The sequence below is a fragment of the Lepisma saccharinum genome, chromosome 6, assembly GCF_977018435.1.
Source record: "Lepisma saccharinum chromosome 6, izLepSacc3.1, whole genome shotgun sequence".
NCBI lineage: Eukaryota > Metazoa > Arthropoda > Insecta > Zygentoma > Lepismatidae > Lepisma > Lepisma saccharinum.
The window spans coordinates 29,736,405-29,756,380 of NC_139234.1; the positions used below are offsets into that span (position 1 = coordinate 29,736,405).

Sequence of the window (19,976 nt, forward strand, 5' to 3'; positions counted from 1 at the left end):
GGGAGGAGGCAAGGGGAAGTTCAGACATTTACTGGACTATTTTCGTGGAGAGAGCAATAGTGGTAGTGATCATAACAACTCCACTATGGCCAAGACGTCTGAAGTCTGTGACACAATATATTAGATTCAAAGGAACATAATGGGGGATGGGTGAAATTGTATATAATGTAAAATCATAATTTCTGAAGAAGAAAAAAAACAGCATGACGTGACAGGAATTTTCTGAACCTGGATATGGTTCAGAATCATTAAAATATGTGATGCAGTGAAATCAGGGTTGGTGTAATTTATAATGGATGTTCATAGAAAGGATAACAATAATAATACTTTTATTTTCTTACACTAATCATATAAGCACTTTTCATAAATGTGATATCAGTAATATATGTACATACACAATTAATGTTCCTTTACAACTATGGACATATAGCAAAATAGATCACAGAATTTGCATAGATCATGGAAGTTCTATGTAACAGAAATTCACATTCAGTCAACCATGTGTAGTATCCTAAATTACATATTTATCAAGATTCTACTTTACCTAAGACTAGCACAATCTGCTGTATTAAATTCATATACAGAGGAAAAGACAACTGTTTTAACCTATAAAACATCCTGTAATATAATCAGTCAATCACAAACAAAAGCACTGTTGAAAAACTGATTTTAAAACTAAATGCCTACAAGAAATATTTGACAAAACAAAAATCTTTAAAAACTAGGAATCAATACCTTCTTACAAACACATCTATTTACGATCAAAAAGGTTAAGAGGAATATTTTAATATTTGAACTTGTAATTAAATTAAAGAAAATACTTCTACATTAAGCAAGATATGCACAATTGAAAACAAATTCAGTTAGAATGAACTGTCTTGAAAATATCTGATATCTCTAAGAATTTCTGAATAATACATCTTTGCTTGTTACCTGATCAATATTTTGCAAATTTTTACTGTAAGCTTCTATTACAATACAGAAGAAAAACAAGTTCAGTAAATCAACCATGATAACATAACTTGTGCTTATATCCTACATAGGTTTATTCAAGTATTTCCACCTCCTCTCCCTCCCTCTGCAGTGATATTAGGATTCCAAAGTACAAGCTTCTTAACAAGAAAGCAAAAAAATAACCGTATATATTTTATTTTAACCTGTTCTCTATTTTGATAGGTAATATTTAAACTTTGTTCAGGAAGCTTTTGTCACACTTTCTGTTTACATTATATATCTTTCAAGGAAAATGTTACTGTGAAGGAAAAAAAAAAATCTGATGAAACCTTTGTAGGTAATGTTGAAATACTGGCAAACAAAAATAAAAAGGGTCACTTTTTTAAAATGTAATGTTGTGGAATGATTGTGAATTTTCATAAATCTGCAAGCAATACACAGAACATTGCTACTCATCTAATATCAAGGATGAAGAAATAAAAGCTCATATTGAAACACTACAAAGAGGGCTTACTTTTTTCAAATGTGTTATCAAGTTTGAGTAGCATGATATAAAACACTTTGTAGCACTGAGTAAATGGATGTGAAGCATGAAAATTGACTCCATTGGGCCTACGATCCTCTGAAAGATTCTTGCCCCTGGTGAGGGGGAATCAGATATTATGTACATTAGGAGGAAGGCCTCTAAGGAGACCACACAAAACAGGTGGTCAGACCATATCCAGAAGAATAAGAAAGGAATTTACATGTGGTTCTTGTCCCAGGTTCAAAAATAGAGAGAAAGGTAAAAATACTTCAGTGTGCTTGCCAATCTTCCTATTTTTATGTTTTAGGGTCTGAAATGTTGGCATTTTGGGCAAAGTATTGTAGAACAGTTGTTATGCAGATATAGAAAATGTGGCACGTATATCTTTCCACCCTTATTAGGAACTGAGCAAGAGCAGCTAGTTACATGGCATGTTGGAGGAAAAAGTTGGGAGATCAAAGATCAAAAACAAATTGAAGTGGCAGGTACAAGTGGAGATCTCTACTTATAAACATCTTATCTCATAGGTAAAATCTTTATTGTTTAATTACATTTGCATTTCATGTTATTCCAATTTCTTCAGCTGAAAACCAGAGATAGCCTTTAATGAAAGTAAACAACCTGAAGAGATAATGCTTTGCTTTGTAATGAAGCTCATACACGAGAACATGTCTTCCCTTGAAATACTACTAACCTGGAATTGTACCATGTTTCATAGAGTGCCATCATCACGATAACAATAAAGTTCAAGGAAAGAAACTATAAGATAGATCACGGAAGATGGAATATAATAAGACCTTCAGATTAGGAGAGTTGAATGAGAGTAGCCTTTAAAAAAAAAGGAGACTCTCAAACTACGACCAAACTGCACATAGATTATACGTATGTAAAGGATCGATGATAGGAATTTTTTGCCAATACCAATAACGTATCAATATAAAATTGCAAATGTTTCTTGGAGAAATCTACAGTACAATAACCTCCTCAATTTATGTTTATAACTGGATGACTGCATTGGGTTCTACATTTTTTTTTTTGTTTTGTTTTTAACTTAGTATTTACAAATGCTGAGCATATGAATTATACATTATACATACATAACAAATTATAACAAAATGGCAAAATTTTTAAATATATTACAGGCTATTTGTAGATATACTGGATTGACAATTTTACAGATACATTGATTTGTCTATAAATATAATAGAATGGACAAACCAGAATAACATATAAGCACTTTTCCATCACTATTTGCTTGGTCCTACTTATAGTGTACCTTAGGTTGTTGAACTGTGTGTTGATCATGCTAACTATACAAAGTAATTCCACATTAAAACAGAGTACACATTACACTCACAGTGATGAACAAACAAATACGTATTACTTTCAGTGCAAGACAAACTATTGAAACAGATAAGATAGCAAGCTCTTTGGACTATACCACATACCACCACGAAACATGAAAGGATACTGGGATGTCGAGCAGAATAACTGCTAAGAAACATGATCCAATGCCTTCATAGACAATGTAACCCACAAGCAAAGAAATCTCATCTAGTCCTCATAACAAATAACCTTGCAAGCATTTTGCAGAAACAACACATCTTGAGACATCTCTGAGAGATGGAAATTTCTCCAGTTAATGCACAGTTGCAAAATGCTTGCAATGTAGTTTCTAGTCGGCATTTCTCAATAGTCTATCTGGTTTGGTTTGTTCCCTGGATTTCTTCAAATGCTAACATTTGACATCTAGTTCAAGACATATCTTTCCAGATTCTTATATTTGCCAATATATTAGTTTGAAGTTGATGGTAAATTTTTTTCCAGTATTAATATATAATTTGCTCTTCAAGTATTAGTATAATACACATACCCACATCGATAAGCCCATAAAAGAAAGTATCAGTAATCAAACTTTAGATCACAACAAGTCCTCAGAAAAACAAATAAAATTCAAGGTTTAGATTACTAATAAATTAAATATTTTCTGTACGCTGCAGTAAAAATTGTAGGAATCAGGATGTATGGTTTTCAGTCAGCATCAAGTACACAAATGCCCAAGAGAGGGCAGAAAAATATACTTTCCAATTATTTACATGTGAATGCATGAGTTCCACATTACTCCACAAACAGAAGAAAAAACTCTACTGGTTTCAATAATACACAAGTATGATTCACACTTTTCTTGCAAACCAACTCAGAGCTTGCATCTCCACACTTAAGTAAACAAATAATTATTAATTCATTTTTTTCACCTTGTATTATAGGAACTGAAAAAATGTTCATATTATTTTGCCCTGCCTTTGTAACCATTTACCTTAGTACCTATACTATAAAAAGTTTTGACAATTATTTTAATCACAGGCAGAAAGAGAGAGAGACAAAGGGAAGAGATAAAGCATAATTTGAACAACTCCAACAATATTTTACATTTCCATACAGTAATTTAACTAAAAAAAATAACAAAATTAAATTTTAAATGCTACTAACAATATTCTCCTTGATTGTATTTTGCAAACAATTATTAAATTATCTATATTCTTCATATTTGCAATGTACACATATTGGAAGTATAATTAGGTAAGATCTCTCCTGTATCAACATAATAGACTCTTGAAAACAATTAACTTTAAATTGAAAATCATTATTTTTGCACTACCAAAAGAATAACAATACACTGTATACAGCTAATAAAATATTCAAATATTAGAAAATGTACTGGTGGAACCAACATTGTAAATTAATGTCACATCAAGTGCAGTCTGTACTCTCACTTTCATTACAGAACAAATATCAGGACTATTGTTCATATACCAATTCATGTAACTTATCTACCTCTACTTTCAAAGTGATATCTTGATTCTTCTTTCTAATCCTCTGCATCATTTCAGTGACCTTGTGCTCATCCAAACTATCCCATGATGAAATAGTTAGATCGGTGAGAGCTGGACAATTTAGTATGAGATCTTCCACATCCTCCACTGTAATATTGGAACGTCCCAGCATTAGTTCTCTCAGTTCCTTTGAGCTATATAAGTTTCTCAAATTTATTCTGTCCCCAATGTTACAGTTCGTTTGGTCCATGATGAAGGAAGAGAGATATGGCAATTTCATTATTGCATTAACAGTTTCTGAATCTAGGTTATCACAATGCCACAGTTTCAGTTTGCTTAACTGATAGTGCAACCTTTGTGGCGGGTAGCTCTCTGTATACACAACGCTTACTTCTTCCAGTTCCAAGCTCTCTAGCAATGGACATATCTTCAACAGTGCTGGAATGTTTAGCTGGACTGTAACGCATCCTCCTGACAGATGGAAGTGCCTCAAGTTAGTGGTTTGTTGCAAAATGCTTGCAAGGTTGCTTATCGTCAGCATTTCCACATGGTCTTCCTCGTTTGTTTGATGCCTGCATATGCCTCCGATACTCAGACTTTGAACACGATTCAATACAATGCTCCACGAGATATTGTTTTCTAGATTCTCATAATTGTCAGACTTGTTAAAAAGAAGGGTCATCTCTTTCAGGTTTGGAAAGCAGTACTCCAAAACCTTGGTCCTTTCTTTGGTCACGGTTCCATGAAGCACAATGTTCTTAAGATTCAAAGAAAGTTGTGGATCGTGCTTGTACATCTGCTCCACAGCTCGCATTACTGAAGTGTTATCAGCACCAAAATGGCACCACGTAAGCTGAGGAAGCTCTCGTAGAAGACAACGAATAGATCTCACACTCACGTTGGGTGCATCCATGATAATATGGGTCAAAGAATTTTTAATTTCTCCATTACACAAGCTGTAGATGCCTGCTCCCGTAATTTTGCACTCGCGGGGGCCATGGAGACAATGAAAGGTCTTGAGGGTGGGCAACCTACTTAACAAGCGTAGAATATTGTTTGAGCACAATGGCAAAGTCAAGTCGCACACAACAGTCAATTTGGAACACAATTTATTTACCCATATTTTCCACGCAAATGACAAATCACGAGAAACTGCTATCATGTGAAACACTCTCACTCCTGACACACCTTCTAACAAGACCAAAAACATATCCTGGATTTGTGTTGCAGTAAGATCTGCCAACTCTCCATACTGACCAAGAACTAATGAATGAGTATCGGTGTAGAGGCCCATTCTCAAAATATTTGCAATGTTTGATTCACCATTTTCCTTCAACAACTGAAATAGTAGACGTGTGCGGGCTATTGCCGGCAAGTGTTGTACCAGTTGATCATGAGCTTCAAGAATAGCATTGTGATCAGAATTTGTTTTAACAAATTTATGTAGCCATTTTGCTATCACTTTCACCGTAATGTGAAATAAAGTCTGGGGCTGACAGAGGGGTGCCATCTTCATTTATCTGCAATGAGAACAAAGTGAAAATTCATTATAGTGTTGTTTAATCAAATCCAAAATACTTATACGAAGTATCACTTACATTACAAGACACACCAACATTTGTAGTAAAAAAATTCAGTGGTCAATGTAGGATTGATAAATACAAAAGAAGAAGCTGCAAAACAAAGTTATTATTACTATTGTGTTATGTAACCTTACTACTTGCTCTCCTTCAGGGTATCTCTGATCCATGTGTTTTCGTGCCAAGGGTTCTGTAAGAAAAAAGTAATTCAAAATGATGGTGCACGAATTGTCAAGATCAGATTCCAACTTCAGGAAATTACTTCTTGACATTTTGGGATCCCAAACAGTCGTTAAGTGATTAATTCTTGGCATTTTCTGTAGTATAAGTGCCTGAAATATCATGAAATTTATAGTTCTTATTCCAGAAGTGCGAAAACAATAACTTCATGAGAAAAGAGTCTGTAGAATTTGATAATTTCATAGCATCTGGAAATTTTGAAAATTTCCCTCTTCAATCCGGTCCCAACCAAAAATTTTCCATCCCTGCACCCCTATTTATGGCAGTCTACATAATTCTAACGGCTGTGGTGAAAACGTTCATTCATTCTTTTCTTGGGCATGGCAATTAATTACAGCCTGTGTATCACAGAAAACAATGTTATTTGAAATAAATTATTGCTAGAATTTCATCATTTAAATTACATTAACTTTTCCAAATTTCTCAGGGGAGGGGCAATATGTGCTGAACACAAAACTGCAAGTGAAAATTCAGTACATAAAGTTCATCATATAAGCATGGCCAGTTTACCTTGAATAGGGTGATTCGAAAGTCAAAATAACAATATAAATGAGCTTGTATTTTTCACTCCTCACAATATAAGTTTTATGTTACATATTTGCCAGGATATTACATATTTTACATAATTGCTAATTTACTGTACATAAAACAACATATTTCAGTATTTTTTCCTATATTGATTCTTTATCCTATATTTTCGATCTCTGAAACATGAAGAAAATTTGTAGCTCATGTGATGTCATATTTGCTAATCAATGAGTGTGCCAAAATTAGTGAGTATGCCGAATTTCAAACAAAATGGAGAAATTCCCGGTATTGTAAAATCGCTCCTACATATTTAATCAATTATTGTTACATATTTATATACATCAGTAGCGAAGCATAGTCTTATGAAGGAGGCAAGCGATGTTTCAGTGCAACAAAACAAGTAGTACAATGACATGCTGCAAGGGGGGGTGTTCGAGGTTGATAGCCTCATTGGCCGTTTGCTGGATTTGACAAAATATTGTAGTAAAGTGACGTTACTAAAAATAAACCATATGATCCACAAACGTCACATTTACTTTCAAACTTCCAGGTAACGTTATTCATATGGTAGTAAACGTCTTGCATATGTAAAATTTCTGCACACGACTAAAGGTGTACGGAATTTCTTATTTAATATTAGTATCCACTTTAAGTTGTAGGTCCAGTCCCGATTAGCCTTGTTATGCATAAAGTGGACTTAAAACACGTATTCAACAGCAGCAATAAAACTTAAAACATGTTCTTCTGTTCACAATGAGCAGAATGTATACGATTTACTTCTGTGCTGTGTACAAATATCAGTAGATGGTTCTTTTTCAGATAGCTTTATTTTGACCCCCAAGTTCTATTCAAAAGCCATCAATTTATTGAATGTAGTTGTAAAATTTGAGAAACAGCTCACTTGAATTACTGTGTAAATAATTTGGCAGTTGCAAACACTGGTAGCGGTCAACACTTCTGAAGTAATTTGGGCTGGACCGAGCTGAACGCAGGGTGTAGACCAGGTTCGTTGAATCTTCCCCCTCCCTGGGGAAATTCTTCCACATCCTGGAAACACAAATGCTTGTCCTTTGCCATCTCGCCCCAACTCCCAATGTCAATTTTTTTACGCATTTTACATTTCGCGAAATCTAAAATAATTTGTAATGTAATATGATATATATGTAATTTAGAACAGTGACAATAACTTCTTTTAATTATTTTATGACTAAGAATTATTATTATATTCGTGATATTGTTTAAGTGTTCATGAAGTCAAATATTCGTTACTAGTTTTTGCTGACAAAGTATCCACAGATGTATCCTTCTACTTTCGGTTGAGCTCAGCTATTTTTGGGAATCACGCAAGCTCAGGAAGCAGAGCTTTTTGTAGAAGCATTGTGGACGGTTTCCACCAGAATTTCACACTTCGCCATGTGACTCCTTCGGGTGCGTTATTCTCCCGAAGAGCAGCCGCAAGCATTAAGCCTGGTGCTTGCTACAGAGCTGCTGAGGGATTTTGAGGCCGTAATATTTTTTGCGAAATCGAGTGCGATGGAAACTAAATAAGGCTAAAACATTTAAGTAAGCCTACATTAAATGATATTCGAATGACGCAAGCAGTGCTTGTACTATATCTTCACCTCTGATGTACATATTTTGTACTATGATATTACATAAATACGGGGTCTACTCATCACCATTTGCAGTCATCAAAATAAAATAAAATACAGACTTTACTGACCGTTTTTCACACCTAACAGGTAAAAAAATTTAAAGTGTACGAAAATGTTAACATTTTGGCACTGTTTATGAATGCCCTTTAAACTCCGCGTCCACGCAGCTTCAACACGGGAAATGAGCCGAAACAATGTTTTGCACAAAGGAAAGCATTGTAGAGATGATGAAATTTTCTTTGTCACTTCTGTGTTTACATTCCTTCCATGAATTATTGCCTGAACTCCCACATAGCCATAATAATTCTTACGTGCATTCTATCCAGGCAGTCGGGTGTCTCACAAGTTTGCATGTTTGTTCGTACGCACAGTATTGAGTGATGGCGGTTCTGTGAAGTGATTTTTTGTTGCATTAAAATGGCAAGACGGTAATATCATAGTGGTGCAAAAGAAATGATAGTCAGTGCCAAGAGATATTTCAACCAGAAGAAACAAATGGGTGCATCTCACGACATAAACCAAGGTGTCAAGTGCACGGTGGAGTGTTTGGGGGTTACGTCAGCACAGTGAAAAAGGTATGTAAAGAAAAAGGGAACAACAAAACTTTGCATCGTGTGGTGAGAAGAAAGAGACATGACTTTTATTTTAATTATCCAATTCAACAGAATCCATTATGAACAGCATTTTATACTTTTACCTTTCACTCATTATATTTATTGAAAATTTATTAGTTTTTAGTCCTTCTGTCTCTCATAATGAACCAACAACTCCTTCCTTATTACAAAAATTGCAGCTGTGAAACAGACCAAAATATAAAACCAATATTTCAGATATAATGTATAGCAACACGTTAAATGCTGAAACCACCACTACTACTCAACACGATGATTAAGTGAATTTTGCGAGATAAACACAATTTACATGTGTTTTGGCTCGAAATATATTTTAAAATGTTAATTGGTGTGAAGGCTTCAAATGCACAATTTTTTAAATATATTTTTTATGTGTTCTATTGCTGGTACGCACCTCTCAGTTTCCCTTGAATATAAAAGCTAGAAAAAAACTGCAGTACAGCAGTACTCCATTTGCAATATGATAAATATTTCATTCATTATTTTATGCTGCGACAGTACTTTGGATAGGCTTGACAGAACGCACTTGCGCAATTCTCGCACTGAAGTGCAGCGAAGCAGCAATGCTGTCATGTCACCTGCAGCCCACGGAGTCTGAGATTGACCGCACTCCGCCATGCACCCATTGACCATATTAGGAGTGCGAAAGAAGAATTAATATCTGGAACCATATTTGAGGTATACATGGCAAACTTCTTGAATTTAATCAAATGCATTATATCAACAGTTTTTTGCAATTTCACTGACTTGTAATTATGAATTTCAAGTTTGCATGTTTCCCTAAAATGTCAATTTTTGAAGTATCTACTAAAAATATACATTTGATTTCTTCTACAGAGGTGCAAAAATAATCAAACCTCAAGTACACAAAATCTCAAGATTATATGTACAGTCGATTATGAACTGTATGGTGGAAAGTTCCCCGTTCGTGAAAGTTGGAAGAAAAACTTCACTTTTCAGTGAATTTTTCATTATAGTAAGACAACAAAGTTAAGATTAATTTTCAGATAACGCTTATTAAAAAGTAGATACTTGAAGCTTTCCAATGATGTATATTTAATTTTTTCTTCTACTACGCAGTACAATTTTACAAGCACGTAAACCGAGGGCTCAATATTTTTGTCACAGATAGTATGCTACATTTTCATACCTCAAGATAAAAAAATCTGAGCAATGTTAGGTTATCACTTGAGCTATAAGTTTTTAATTAATATAGAGTCTGATTTAGGAAAGGTGGGGTAAGTCACCAATTTTGTGACCACGATAACTGCCACAAATTAAGAGAGTGATTAGGTCTAACACTAAGTGAAATCGCTCAAAACATTCAGAATGGTGGAAGATGGATGGATTTTTTATGCAGACGAAGTTCCAAATTCTAATGATACTATCAAATCTCTGTCTAAACTACATTTTTAGAGATTAAGAAAAAAGACTTTTAACACTTTTTGGGCAACACTTACAATACAGTTTGACAATATGTATCTATTTTTTTTTAAGTTTGGATACCATCTTATGTAAAGGAATAACCTTTAGGTACGCATAGTTGTTTTAGCTCAATTGTTTTCTTTTTGTTTTGTTTTACAAAATACACTATTGTTACTAATATGCTATTACTAATTGTGGCACAAGAATACTAACATACAAATAAGAAGTCTTTCCTTACCTAGTCCTGGCACATGCAGTGATTGCTGTAGTGGCCGAGTCCACTATCTCTCTTCCCTTAGAAATAACTTCTAGTCAACCTGTGAATACAATTAAAATATCAGAATTAAATAATTAATGATAAAAAAATAAAATTACTTACCTGAAGAAAGTGTGGTGCGTTACCTCCACACCCCCTATATGCCTTCATGGCATGGTGCTAAGCACAGGGGAGCACTTTACCTTTTTTTTTTACCTTTTTGGGGGCAACCCTACTATCGGATTAAACATTATAGATACTAGAGTTTGAACTCCAATTTAAAATTAACCAGTAGACAAACATAAAAACAAGTTACATCAAACTTTAGCTTATTCAATTCTGTGTTAATCAATGCTCACCATTTTTCTTTTAAGTATGCATTTCTATTTTTTATCACCGTGAGAACAAAAAGAGGGCCGGCCTTTTTGAATTTTGCTAACGATCGCCATCTCTGAAATTCTGTAAATCAAAAATGGGTTGTCCGATCATTATGAAATTTTAGTAGGATGCAGGCAGAAAGGTTTTAAACACAATTTTCAGGTTTTCAAAATTTCTCAAAAGAAAAAAAGTTTTTACCAATTTTGAAAACCTGAAAATTAATAATTGTGTTTAAAACCTTTCTGCCTGCATCCTACTAAAATTTCATAACGTTCGGACAACCCGTTTTTGATTTACAGAATTTCAAAGATGGCGATCGTTTGCAAAACTCAAAAAGCCCGGCCCTCTCTTTGTTCTCATGGTGATAAAAAATATAAGGGATACTCGAATCGTTTGCAAAACTTAAAAAGCCTGGCCTTCTCTTTGTTCTCACAGTGATAAAAAATAGAAGGAATACTCCAAAAAAAAAATTATTAGCATAGATTAACGCAGAATTGAATAAACTAAATTTTGATGTAACTCGTTTTAATGTAGGTCTACTGGTTAATTTTTCATTGGAGTCCAAACTCTAGTATCTATAATTTTTTAATCTGTCAGTAGGGATGGGGGTTGCACCCAGGTGTGGTGCTGATCACGTGAGCTCCAATATAAGCAAAGTCCAGAAAATTATGGGCCATACCTCTACAACAATATGACACAGTGAAATGCACAGGGGATAGCTTCATCTTTTGACATGTCATGTTCATCAGATCTTTAAATGGTCACAAATAATTACCAAGAACATATATATATATATTGAAAAGAAAAACTAATTTTTGGCCCAAGTTCTGATTGTTTAATTCAGATTTCATAGTTTTTTCAATTCAATTTTTCAATTCCTTCAATTTCTATTTATGTCTGTTAAGTGATAACTAGGGTGCAGATTTATACACACTAAAAACCTGTGAAATAGGCACTTCAAAAAGCACTATAAAATAAGAAGAAACACTGCAAAATAAAAAAAGACATTAAAATAGGCATTGAAGATGAACTTATTTCAATTTTCCAATGCACAGTTATACTCATTGCTGTGTCCAAGGGGGGGGGGGAGTTAGTGGGAAAGTATTTCCAAAAAAAAATAATGTCATAGGCAGGAAAACATTGTAAAATGAAGACTTGCTACTAAAAAAGTATATGTAACCCTCCCTTTCGAAAATCCTGAGGACGCCAGTTGTTATACTATATTAACATTACAGTTTATACATACGAGGGTCACTATTTATATTTTGAGCCTAACAATGAAAAAACAGGAATTTGGCATTGAAAACTGCTTTATTGTTTTTCGAAGTATTCTCCTTTATGGTCAATACACTTTTGCATTTGTTCGAACCATTTGTCAAAGCAGTTTCTCCAATCTTCTTGAGACACCTCCATAATATGGTTTTTGAACGCATCAACGGCGTCTTCCACCGACGAAAATCGTTGTCCACGCAATTTATTCTTGACATTCGGGAACAAGAAGAAGTCATTGGGTGCCAAATCAGGACTGTACGGCGGATGATCCATCAATTCGATTTTTTGACTGTTCATAAAGTCGGTTGTTAGACGAGATGTGTGACAGCTGGCATTGTCTTGATGCAGAATGATCTGACGGCGTTTGTTTGTTTTCCGTATTTGATCGACGACCTCTGGCAAACAAATTGTTGTGTACCATTCAGAGTTGACCGTTCTACGTTCCTCTAAAGGCACAGTTGCCACATGATCAGCTTTTCCCGAAAAAACAGGCGACCATTTGTTTCGATGTGCTTCGAGCGCGAACAACTTTTGTTGGATTGGGTTCATCTTGAAACATCCATACAGTCGACTCCTGTTTACGTTCCGGCTCATATGCATATATCCGTGATTCGTCACCTGTTACAATCTTATATACGTCTTTTGAAGCACCGCGATTGTATTTATTGAGCATTTTTTGCACCAATTGACGCGAGCGTCTTTTTGAGTTTTTGTCAAATTGTGTGGGATCCAACGAGAACATACCTTTTTCACAGCTAAATGATCATGTAATATTTTATATATGCTGGTGGAACTAATGCCTGTGGTTGCCTCAATCTCACAGTATGTCACATGACGATCTTGCAGTATTAGGTTTTGCACAGCATCAATGTTTTCTTGAACAACAACTGATTTTGGACGACCTTCGCGAATCTCGTCGGTGAGCGAATGGCGGCCACAATTAAATTCGTTATACCAGCGTTTCACAGTGGCAAAGGATGGGGCTTCATCGCCAAATGTGGAAGTAAGTTGATCGATGCACTCTTGCCTTGATAATCCACGTCGAAAATCTTAAAAAATCATCGCACAAAAATGTTCACGAGTTAATCCCATTTTATTGTTGTCGCGCAATCTCCAAGGCAACATAAACAACACAAATGAAGCTATTGACAAAACATTTGAAGTACGTTATGGTCAATAATGCCAGACGATTCCGTGCAAACGTCAAATCGTGCCTAACTTCAATCAGTGTTGCCAAGGCTCAAAATATAAATAGTGACCCTTGTAAAAGTGCGCTAACGATTCACAAACTTTTAATACCATTTTGATTGAAATTCACATTTGCTGGATATCATCAGTTAAAGTAATTCTCACATAAAGAGCTTATGTTAACAAGTGTGCCAATTTGAACAAATTCCCCAGGTGTGTGCACAATGTCCACAAGTAATGCAAAAACAAATGCAACATCCCACGATGGGCGAAAAAAAAAGGACAGGTAGAAACACACATGCAAGTTGTGCCAAATATGAACTACATCCTCCACTATGCATTAGGGGTCCCAGGTTTGAATGCTGGTCTGGGCATGGGTGTTCTTTGTTAGTGTCCCTTCATAAAATTAATTATAATATCATCACCCATCCTGATCTTTGCGATTAGCCAATAGTGCCAGAAAAGCGATGCTAAATAACAAAAAACAAATTTTCCGTCAGTGGTAACACAAGCCTCTGCAGCAATCAATTTTTTAATTAATACACTTCTGGCAGCCTTGTTTGACATTTTTAAACACATGAACACGATATCTCCACAGATAACTATCTACTTCCATTCACACACAAAACCAAGCACATGAGTACTGATTAATTCCTACAAGCTTTCAGGTGGGAAATAAGAAAGGGTGGGTTGGCGTCGTTTTGTCCAAGTATGAGTCAGTTGTCCAGTTTGCTTAGCCTGATTTAAGGGATATATGGTATTTCCAAAGACCAAACATCCCTGGCGACCCTCAAATCTGGCGAATACCAGATTTCAGTCAGTTCAACATAAACGTTTTCAATGTAGGGAAAGCCAAAGGTGCATAAAGAAAGCTGAAGCAAGCAAAAATTGCAGAATAGGCATTCTTAGGTACAATTAAGCAACATAGGTGATAACTGCCAAAATAGGCATTATAAAAATGGGTACCAGTTTCATAGATCAGACACACATTAAAATCGGATATTTTGTGTTTCGCATGGTTCGTACTTACCAATTGTGTATTGTGGAACGTAGTTCAAGGTGCCATTATGCTTTTACATGAAAACAAACTCAATTTTTCACATTCTGAGTGCTTTCGTTTATTCCTTTCTTCGCTTCCGAAACACACAATATGGCGGGCATCTTGTACATCTTGACTCACGTTGTGGGTATGGTGTTTCAAACTTCTTCACCGAAAAATCCTACTATCATGTTCGTCACCGGTGGAAATTATACATTATGCACACATAGCTGACATATAGCCCGGGTAGCTGATGGATAGCCCCAAGGCCCATTATTTGATTTGATTTGAATTTAAAATTTTGGGTGTGTCAGCACTAAGGCTATTTTGCACCCGTCACATTATACGGGGTACAGCCCCTTATCGTTACACATACAACTCTATATAACAACACCTATAATTTCATTAGCATATGGGGTTAGTCTTGTTAAAAGAATGTTAGATAATATTTTATATGTTGTTGAGAGTAGAGAAATTCCACGGTAATTATTGCAGTTCATTTTATCACCTTTTTTTAAACACAGGAACAATTATGGATTCTTTCCACTGTTGAGGGATTTCTTCTTTATTCCATATTAAACAAATTAATTTATGAATTTGACATATTAATGAATTTCCACCATATTTAATTAACTCAGCTGGTATTAAATCAATGCCAGGTGCTTTGTTATTCTTTAGCCTTTTAATAGCATCTTTAACTTCAGTCAAGTTAGGTTCTGGAACTAAAGGTTCTGCTGTGTGGACTTAATTTACTTCTGATTTATCTCCTACAGGCCTAACCTAACCTCGTGTGAATGGTTCGTGGGGATACCCGTGGATGGTTTTTGGGGCTAACGTCAATGGTTTTTGGGGCTAACGAACAATGTTTCATCAAAATGTACAATTTCCAGACGTGATCGCTGGTTTTTTACAACTTTCATGCACAATAGAGTTGGAAATATTGATATTCGAAAACAAAGGAAGGGTTACCATTCGCAAAGCAAGAGATATCGCACCGTGACGTGCTTTAGTAGCATTAAGGAAAATGGTTTATTTTAGCAGAAAAAGTGTTTGTTTTCGTGCAAAAAGCATAATGGCACCTTCCACTATGTTCAGCAATACATAATTGGTAAGTACTAACCACGAGAAAGAAAAAAAATATCAGATTTAAATGTGTCTCCGATGTATGAAACTGTTAATCAAATAAGGACAACACAAACAAAATGATATTGGCCATGGGGCCAGTCACCAGAGCCTCGTTAGTCTGCAGTCCAGGGTGTACTACGTGGAAATGAGGTTGACTATTGGGTGCACTACGTGGAAGGAGCACCTCTTACACCCCCACGACCCATTATGCATGGTAGCTGACCGATAGCCCCACGAACCACTTCCGATACGGTTAGGTTAGGTTTGTTTACGTTAGGCAAGCATAGTAAAAAAAAGGGGGGGTTGAAACACTGACAGGGGCTTACGTCATCAAACGTACGCAGCATCCGGTGGTCGTAGGGCAAGCAAATGGAAGCAATGGCAATTGTGCATCAGTGAGATATTCTCTTGAAAAATACATGGTAACACTTTACTATACCAGAGACAAATTTCTTCAAATTTACAGGAGAAAGTACTTACGCAAATCATTTTCTGTAGCGTTGTTGATGTTCGGGAATGAAGTTTTGACCCATTTTAATGTGAATGCATGTGGTTTTCTACGAAAATCTATTTCCGACATGCTATTGCTGCTGCCGCCATTTGCTTTCTGCATGAGAGCACAATGCGTAAACCCCGTAGTCAGTGTTTCAAACCACGCCATGTTATCGCTACAAGATGACATGTCGAGGATGTGTCGTGAAGTTGTTGCCGGGTGTGGAAGATGCCGTGGAATTTGTAATTCAACACGGAATCTTGAAGAAAGAAGTGGGATGCAGGACGTGGAAGGTTAAAATTAAAGAATTCCGTGTATTTTCTTTCATCGAGAAAAACCGATGTTGTCCGTATATGCTAAATTGAACAAAAGGAGTGCTAATGGAACCTAACAGGCCTAGCCTAACCTAGTAGGCATACCTCGTTCCCGTGATGGTTCATGGGGCTAACGTCAATGTTTTTTGGGGCTAACGTCAATGGTATAATAATTACTCTTTATGTCAAAAATTCAACTTTTTTGGTGAAAAAATTTCGTGAAATGTTTTTAATTTTTTTAAAAAATTTAGGTATTTTTCGGTGAACAAGGTTGCAACACTACATGCCCACTCCAAATCGACAAAACGCTGGCACAACGCATGATGAACGGGTAAGCTATCGCCACATTGTGTGTGGAAATAAGGAACAACAGTAAGTACTCGTTAATGTAAGAAATAGACATTATTTTCGTTAGAAATTCATTATTTCACCTAAAGAAATGTTCTGCAATGCAGAATAGTACGTTAGCAATGTAAAAAATTGCGAAATAAATCATTGATAGGTGTCTCCGGTATAGTAAAGTAGTACCAAATACGTGATTTCCCGGTCAAATATATTCCACGATGAAAGAAAATACCTCGACGAACGTTGTAAACCTTGGAGAAACTAATTTCCGTAAGTAGTTTCTTATAACACCACTAAACCTTGTTTCCATGATATGAAAAACTCAATATGCTGACCAAGGCAGATATTTATTTTATTACAAAACATAAACATAAACCAAGTACATTTGTACTTGGTGCAGAGTCTGAAGAAGACCTTGCTAGAAGGTTGAAACGTTACGTTTAGTTTATGTTTTATAATAAAATAAATATCTGTCTTGGTCAGCATATTCAGTTTTTCAGTAGTTTCTTGTGTAAAATTGAAGAAATGTGTCTCCGATGTATGAAGCTGTTACTTAAAAATGCGTTCTCGTACTAGAAACACCACAAAACGAACTTAAAACATTAAAGCCTATGTTTTTCTACAAAGGAACAAAAAAAAAGGTATGACTTGAGATGACCGGACCCCTCTCCGATTTTCTTCTTATTTGACATACTCACTAACTGAGGCCTCCTAATCACGAATCTGAAGTTAAAATTTGTCGGTCACGTCTAGAAATTGCGAACCATTGACGCTAGCCTCACGAACCATTGACACTAGCCCCACGATCCATTGCCACGTGGTTAGGTTAGTTTCAGTTAGGTTAGGCATAGTTAAAATTTGGTGTCTTGGTAGTATCAGGATCTGGAAATTGGAAATAATTCCAAACCATTGACGCTAGCCCCACGAACCATTGGCACGTGGTTGTCAGTTCGGTTAGGTTAGGCAAACATAGTTAAAATTTAGTGTCGTACTAGTATCCGGAATATATATATATTTGGTTGCAAAACAAAAAATTTCACGAAAATCGATAGTTTCCATTCCGAAAACTAACGCCTTATTTTTGCTTATTTTGCAATTTCTAGACGTTTCCGACAAATTTTAACTTCAGATTCGAGATTAGGAGGCCTCAATTAGTGAGTATGACAAATATGAAGAAAATCGGAGGGGGGTCCGGTCATCTCAAGTTGTTCCAAAAAAAAAAAGGCAAATAAGCAAAAATCCACACCCTAGTGGTGAAAGATACTTGGCAGTTTAATCGATATTTACCTTTCGCCGATAAATTGTACCGAATACTTTCACGAAGATTCAAATTTAGTGTAATAATCATTTCTACAATTACGCGATACTTCGTTTATCTCCAATGAAACTTTTAAAAAACCGGAACCGTTACCCTAATTGTCTTAAATGAAACTTTCTTCTTCCTTTATTCCATACTTGCTGAAATTATATTACATAGAAAGCTCAGACTGCAGGGGGATGAAAAGCATACAACTATAAACCTGCTTTATGAAGAAAAAGTTTTCAAATGCAGGTACATCCGAAAACAATGTGCTTAAATGTGAATCATTGTACTGAAGTAAAATATAGTACATCACAAACGATAAACACAAATTTTCAATTAAAGTATTTCTTGCATAACCTACTAAACTACTAACATGAAAAAACCGCGTACGCAACTGCCGTCTACTTAACTATGCCGTTGACAATTTCATCGCGTAGTGAACAGGTTTGGTAAGTTTATAGGATTATAGGTAAGATATCAATTGCAATAAAGTGCAAATATTACAAATTTCAGTTCTCATTTGGAGCTTGTAGATAGGTGTATTTATTGGCCATTCAAATATATTAACTGATGAAATTACAGGACCATGCCATAGACAAAGATATGATTCCAACTCGTTCCAACACTTATTTATCATTGAAGTCTCAAAAAACAACTTATGGCTTTGTATTTCATTTACCTACCAGTGATTAGAAAATGAGTGTTCTGTAGCTTCATCTGGATACAATAAATTAAATGGATAGAATTAACATTTACTCTCTTATAAGTCTTCGAAATTTTCTTGCCTTCTTGAACGTTATCAGCTGCTTTCCTTATAATGTTTACATTCTTCGTGCATTGCCGCTTCCTCCACGAGCGACGACAGTAATAGTGATAATGGTTTTGTGGACTATACTTCTTTTCTTTCCTGTTAACATGATCAGTTTGATGTGATTGATCACCCAAAAAAGGGGAGTCGAGGGACGGAAAAATTTCGGTCGAAACGGGATCGGGATGCAGGGACGGCGACAGGGGTGGGCACGGGTGGGCAAGCGCCCACCCAAAAAATCCTGTGCCCACCCGATTGCCCACCCAATCAAATTCACTAAGTACACTAAGTACATATACAAGTACCTCGGATGCACTATAAGCAGTGACATGAGCTGCAACCAAGAAGTGAAAATGAGAATCGCAATAGCAAAAGAAGCTTTCAATAGAAGAAAAAATGTTTTTTGTGGACCCATGGACATAGGTCTAAGGAAGAGATTAGTGAAATGTTTTGTGTGGAGTGTAGCACTATATGGTGCAGAAACATGGACGTTGAGAAGAAATGAAGAGAAACGACTCGAAGCTTTTGAAATGTGGACATGGCGAAAAATGGAGCGTGTGAAATGGACGGACAAGGTAAGAAACGAAGCCGTTCTGAATAGAGTTGGTGAAAAAAGATCTATACTGGAGACCATCAAGAAGAGGAAAAGAAACTGGTTAGGACACTGTCTAAGAAGAAACTGCCTGCTAAGAGATGCCTTGGAGGGAATGGTTGAAGGAGGAAAAGTTCGTGGAAGAAAGAGATATCAGCTTATGGATGATATTAAATTAACTGGGTCGTATGCTATTACGAAGCGTAAGGCAGAGAACAGGGAAAGCTGGAGATTGCAGTGAAAAACCTGCCAATTAGGCAGAAAACAATGAATGAATGAATATACTTGGGGATATGTGAATGCTGTATTCTGGTGTTCATTATATGTATATTTTCCTCCTGAATATTATCTATACTAGAAATGTTCTTTACATCATCCAAGGCCTCCCCAGTGATGGAGTGGTAGTGTCGCCACCTTGTAATCAAGGGGTCCCGGGTTCGATTCCCAGTGGAGGCATATAGTGGTTCGGATCCCACTTTAAACTGTAAA

The 19,976-nt window shown here is 35.8% G+C and overlaps 1 protein-coding gene across 2 annotated transcripts; it reads right to left on the reverse strand.

Annotated features, from left to right (window-relative positions):
* Positions 1-332: 332 nt before the first annotated feature.
* LOC145988650 (uncharacterized) lies at positions 333-18,925 on the reverse strand. Of its 2 annotated transcripts, none has more exons than XM_083123703.1 (3): positions 18,771-18,925; positions 10,613-10,691; positions 333-5,834 (listed from the first exon to the last, which is right to left on the reverse strand). In XM_083123703.1, exon 3 carries the CDS (start codon positions 5,828-5,830, stop codon positions 4,280-4,282), a length of 1,551 nt encoding a protein of 516 aa, XP_082979829.1. In that variant the 5' UTR covers positions 5,831-5,834; positions 10,613-10,691; positions 18,771-18,925; the 3' UTR covers positions 333-4,279. The 2 variants fall into 2 exon arrangements, with proteins under 2 accessions (XP_082979829.1, XP_082979830.1); XM_083123704.1 differs by having other exon boundaries at positions 18,767-18,925.
* Between the last annotated feature and the right edge of the window lie 1,051 nt (positions 18,926-19,976).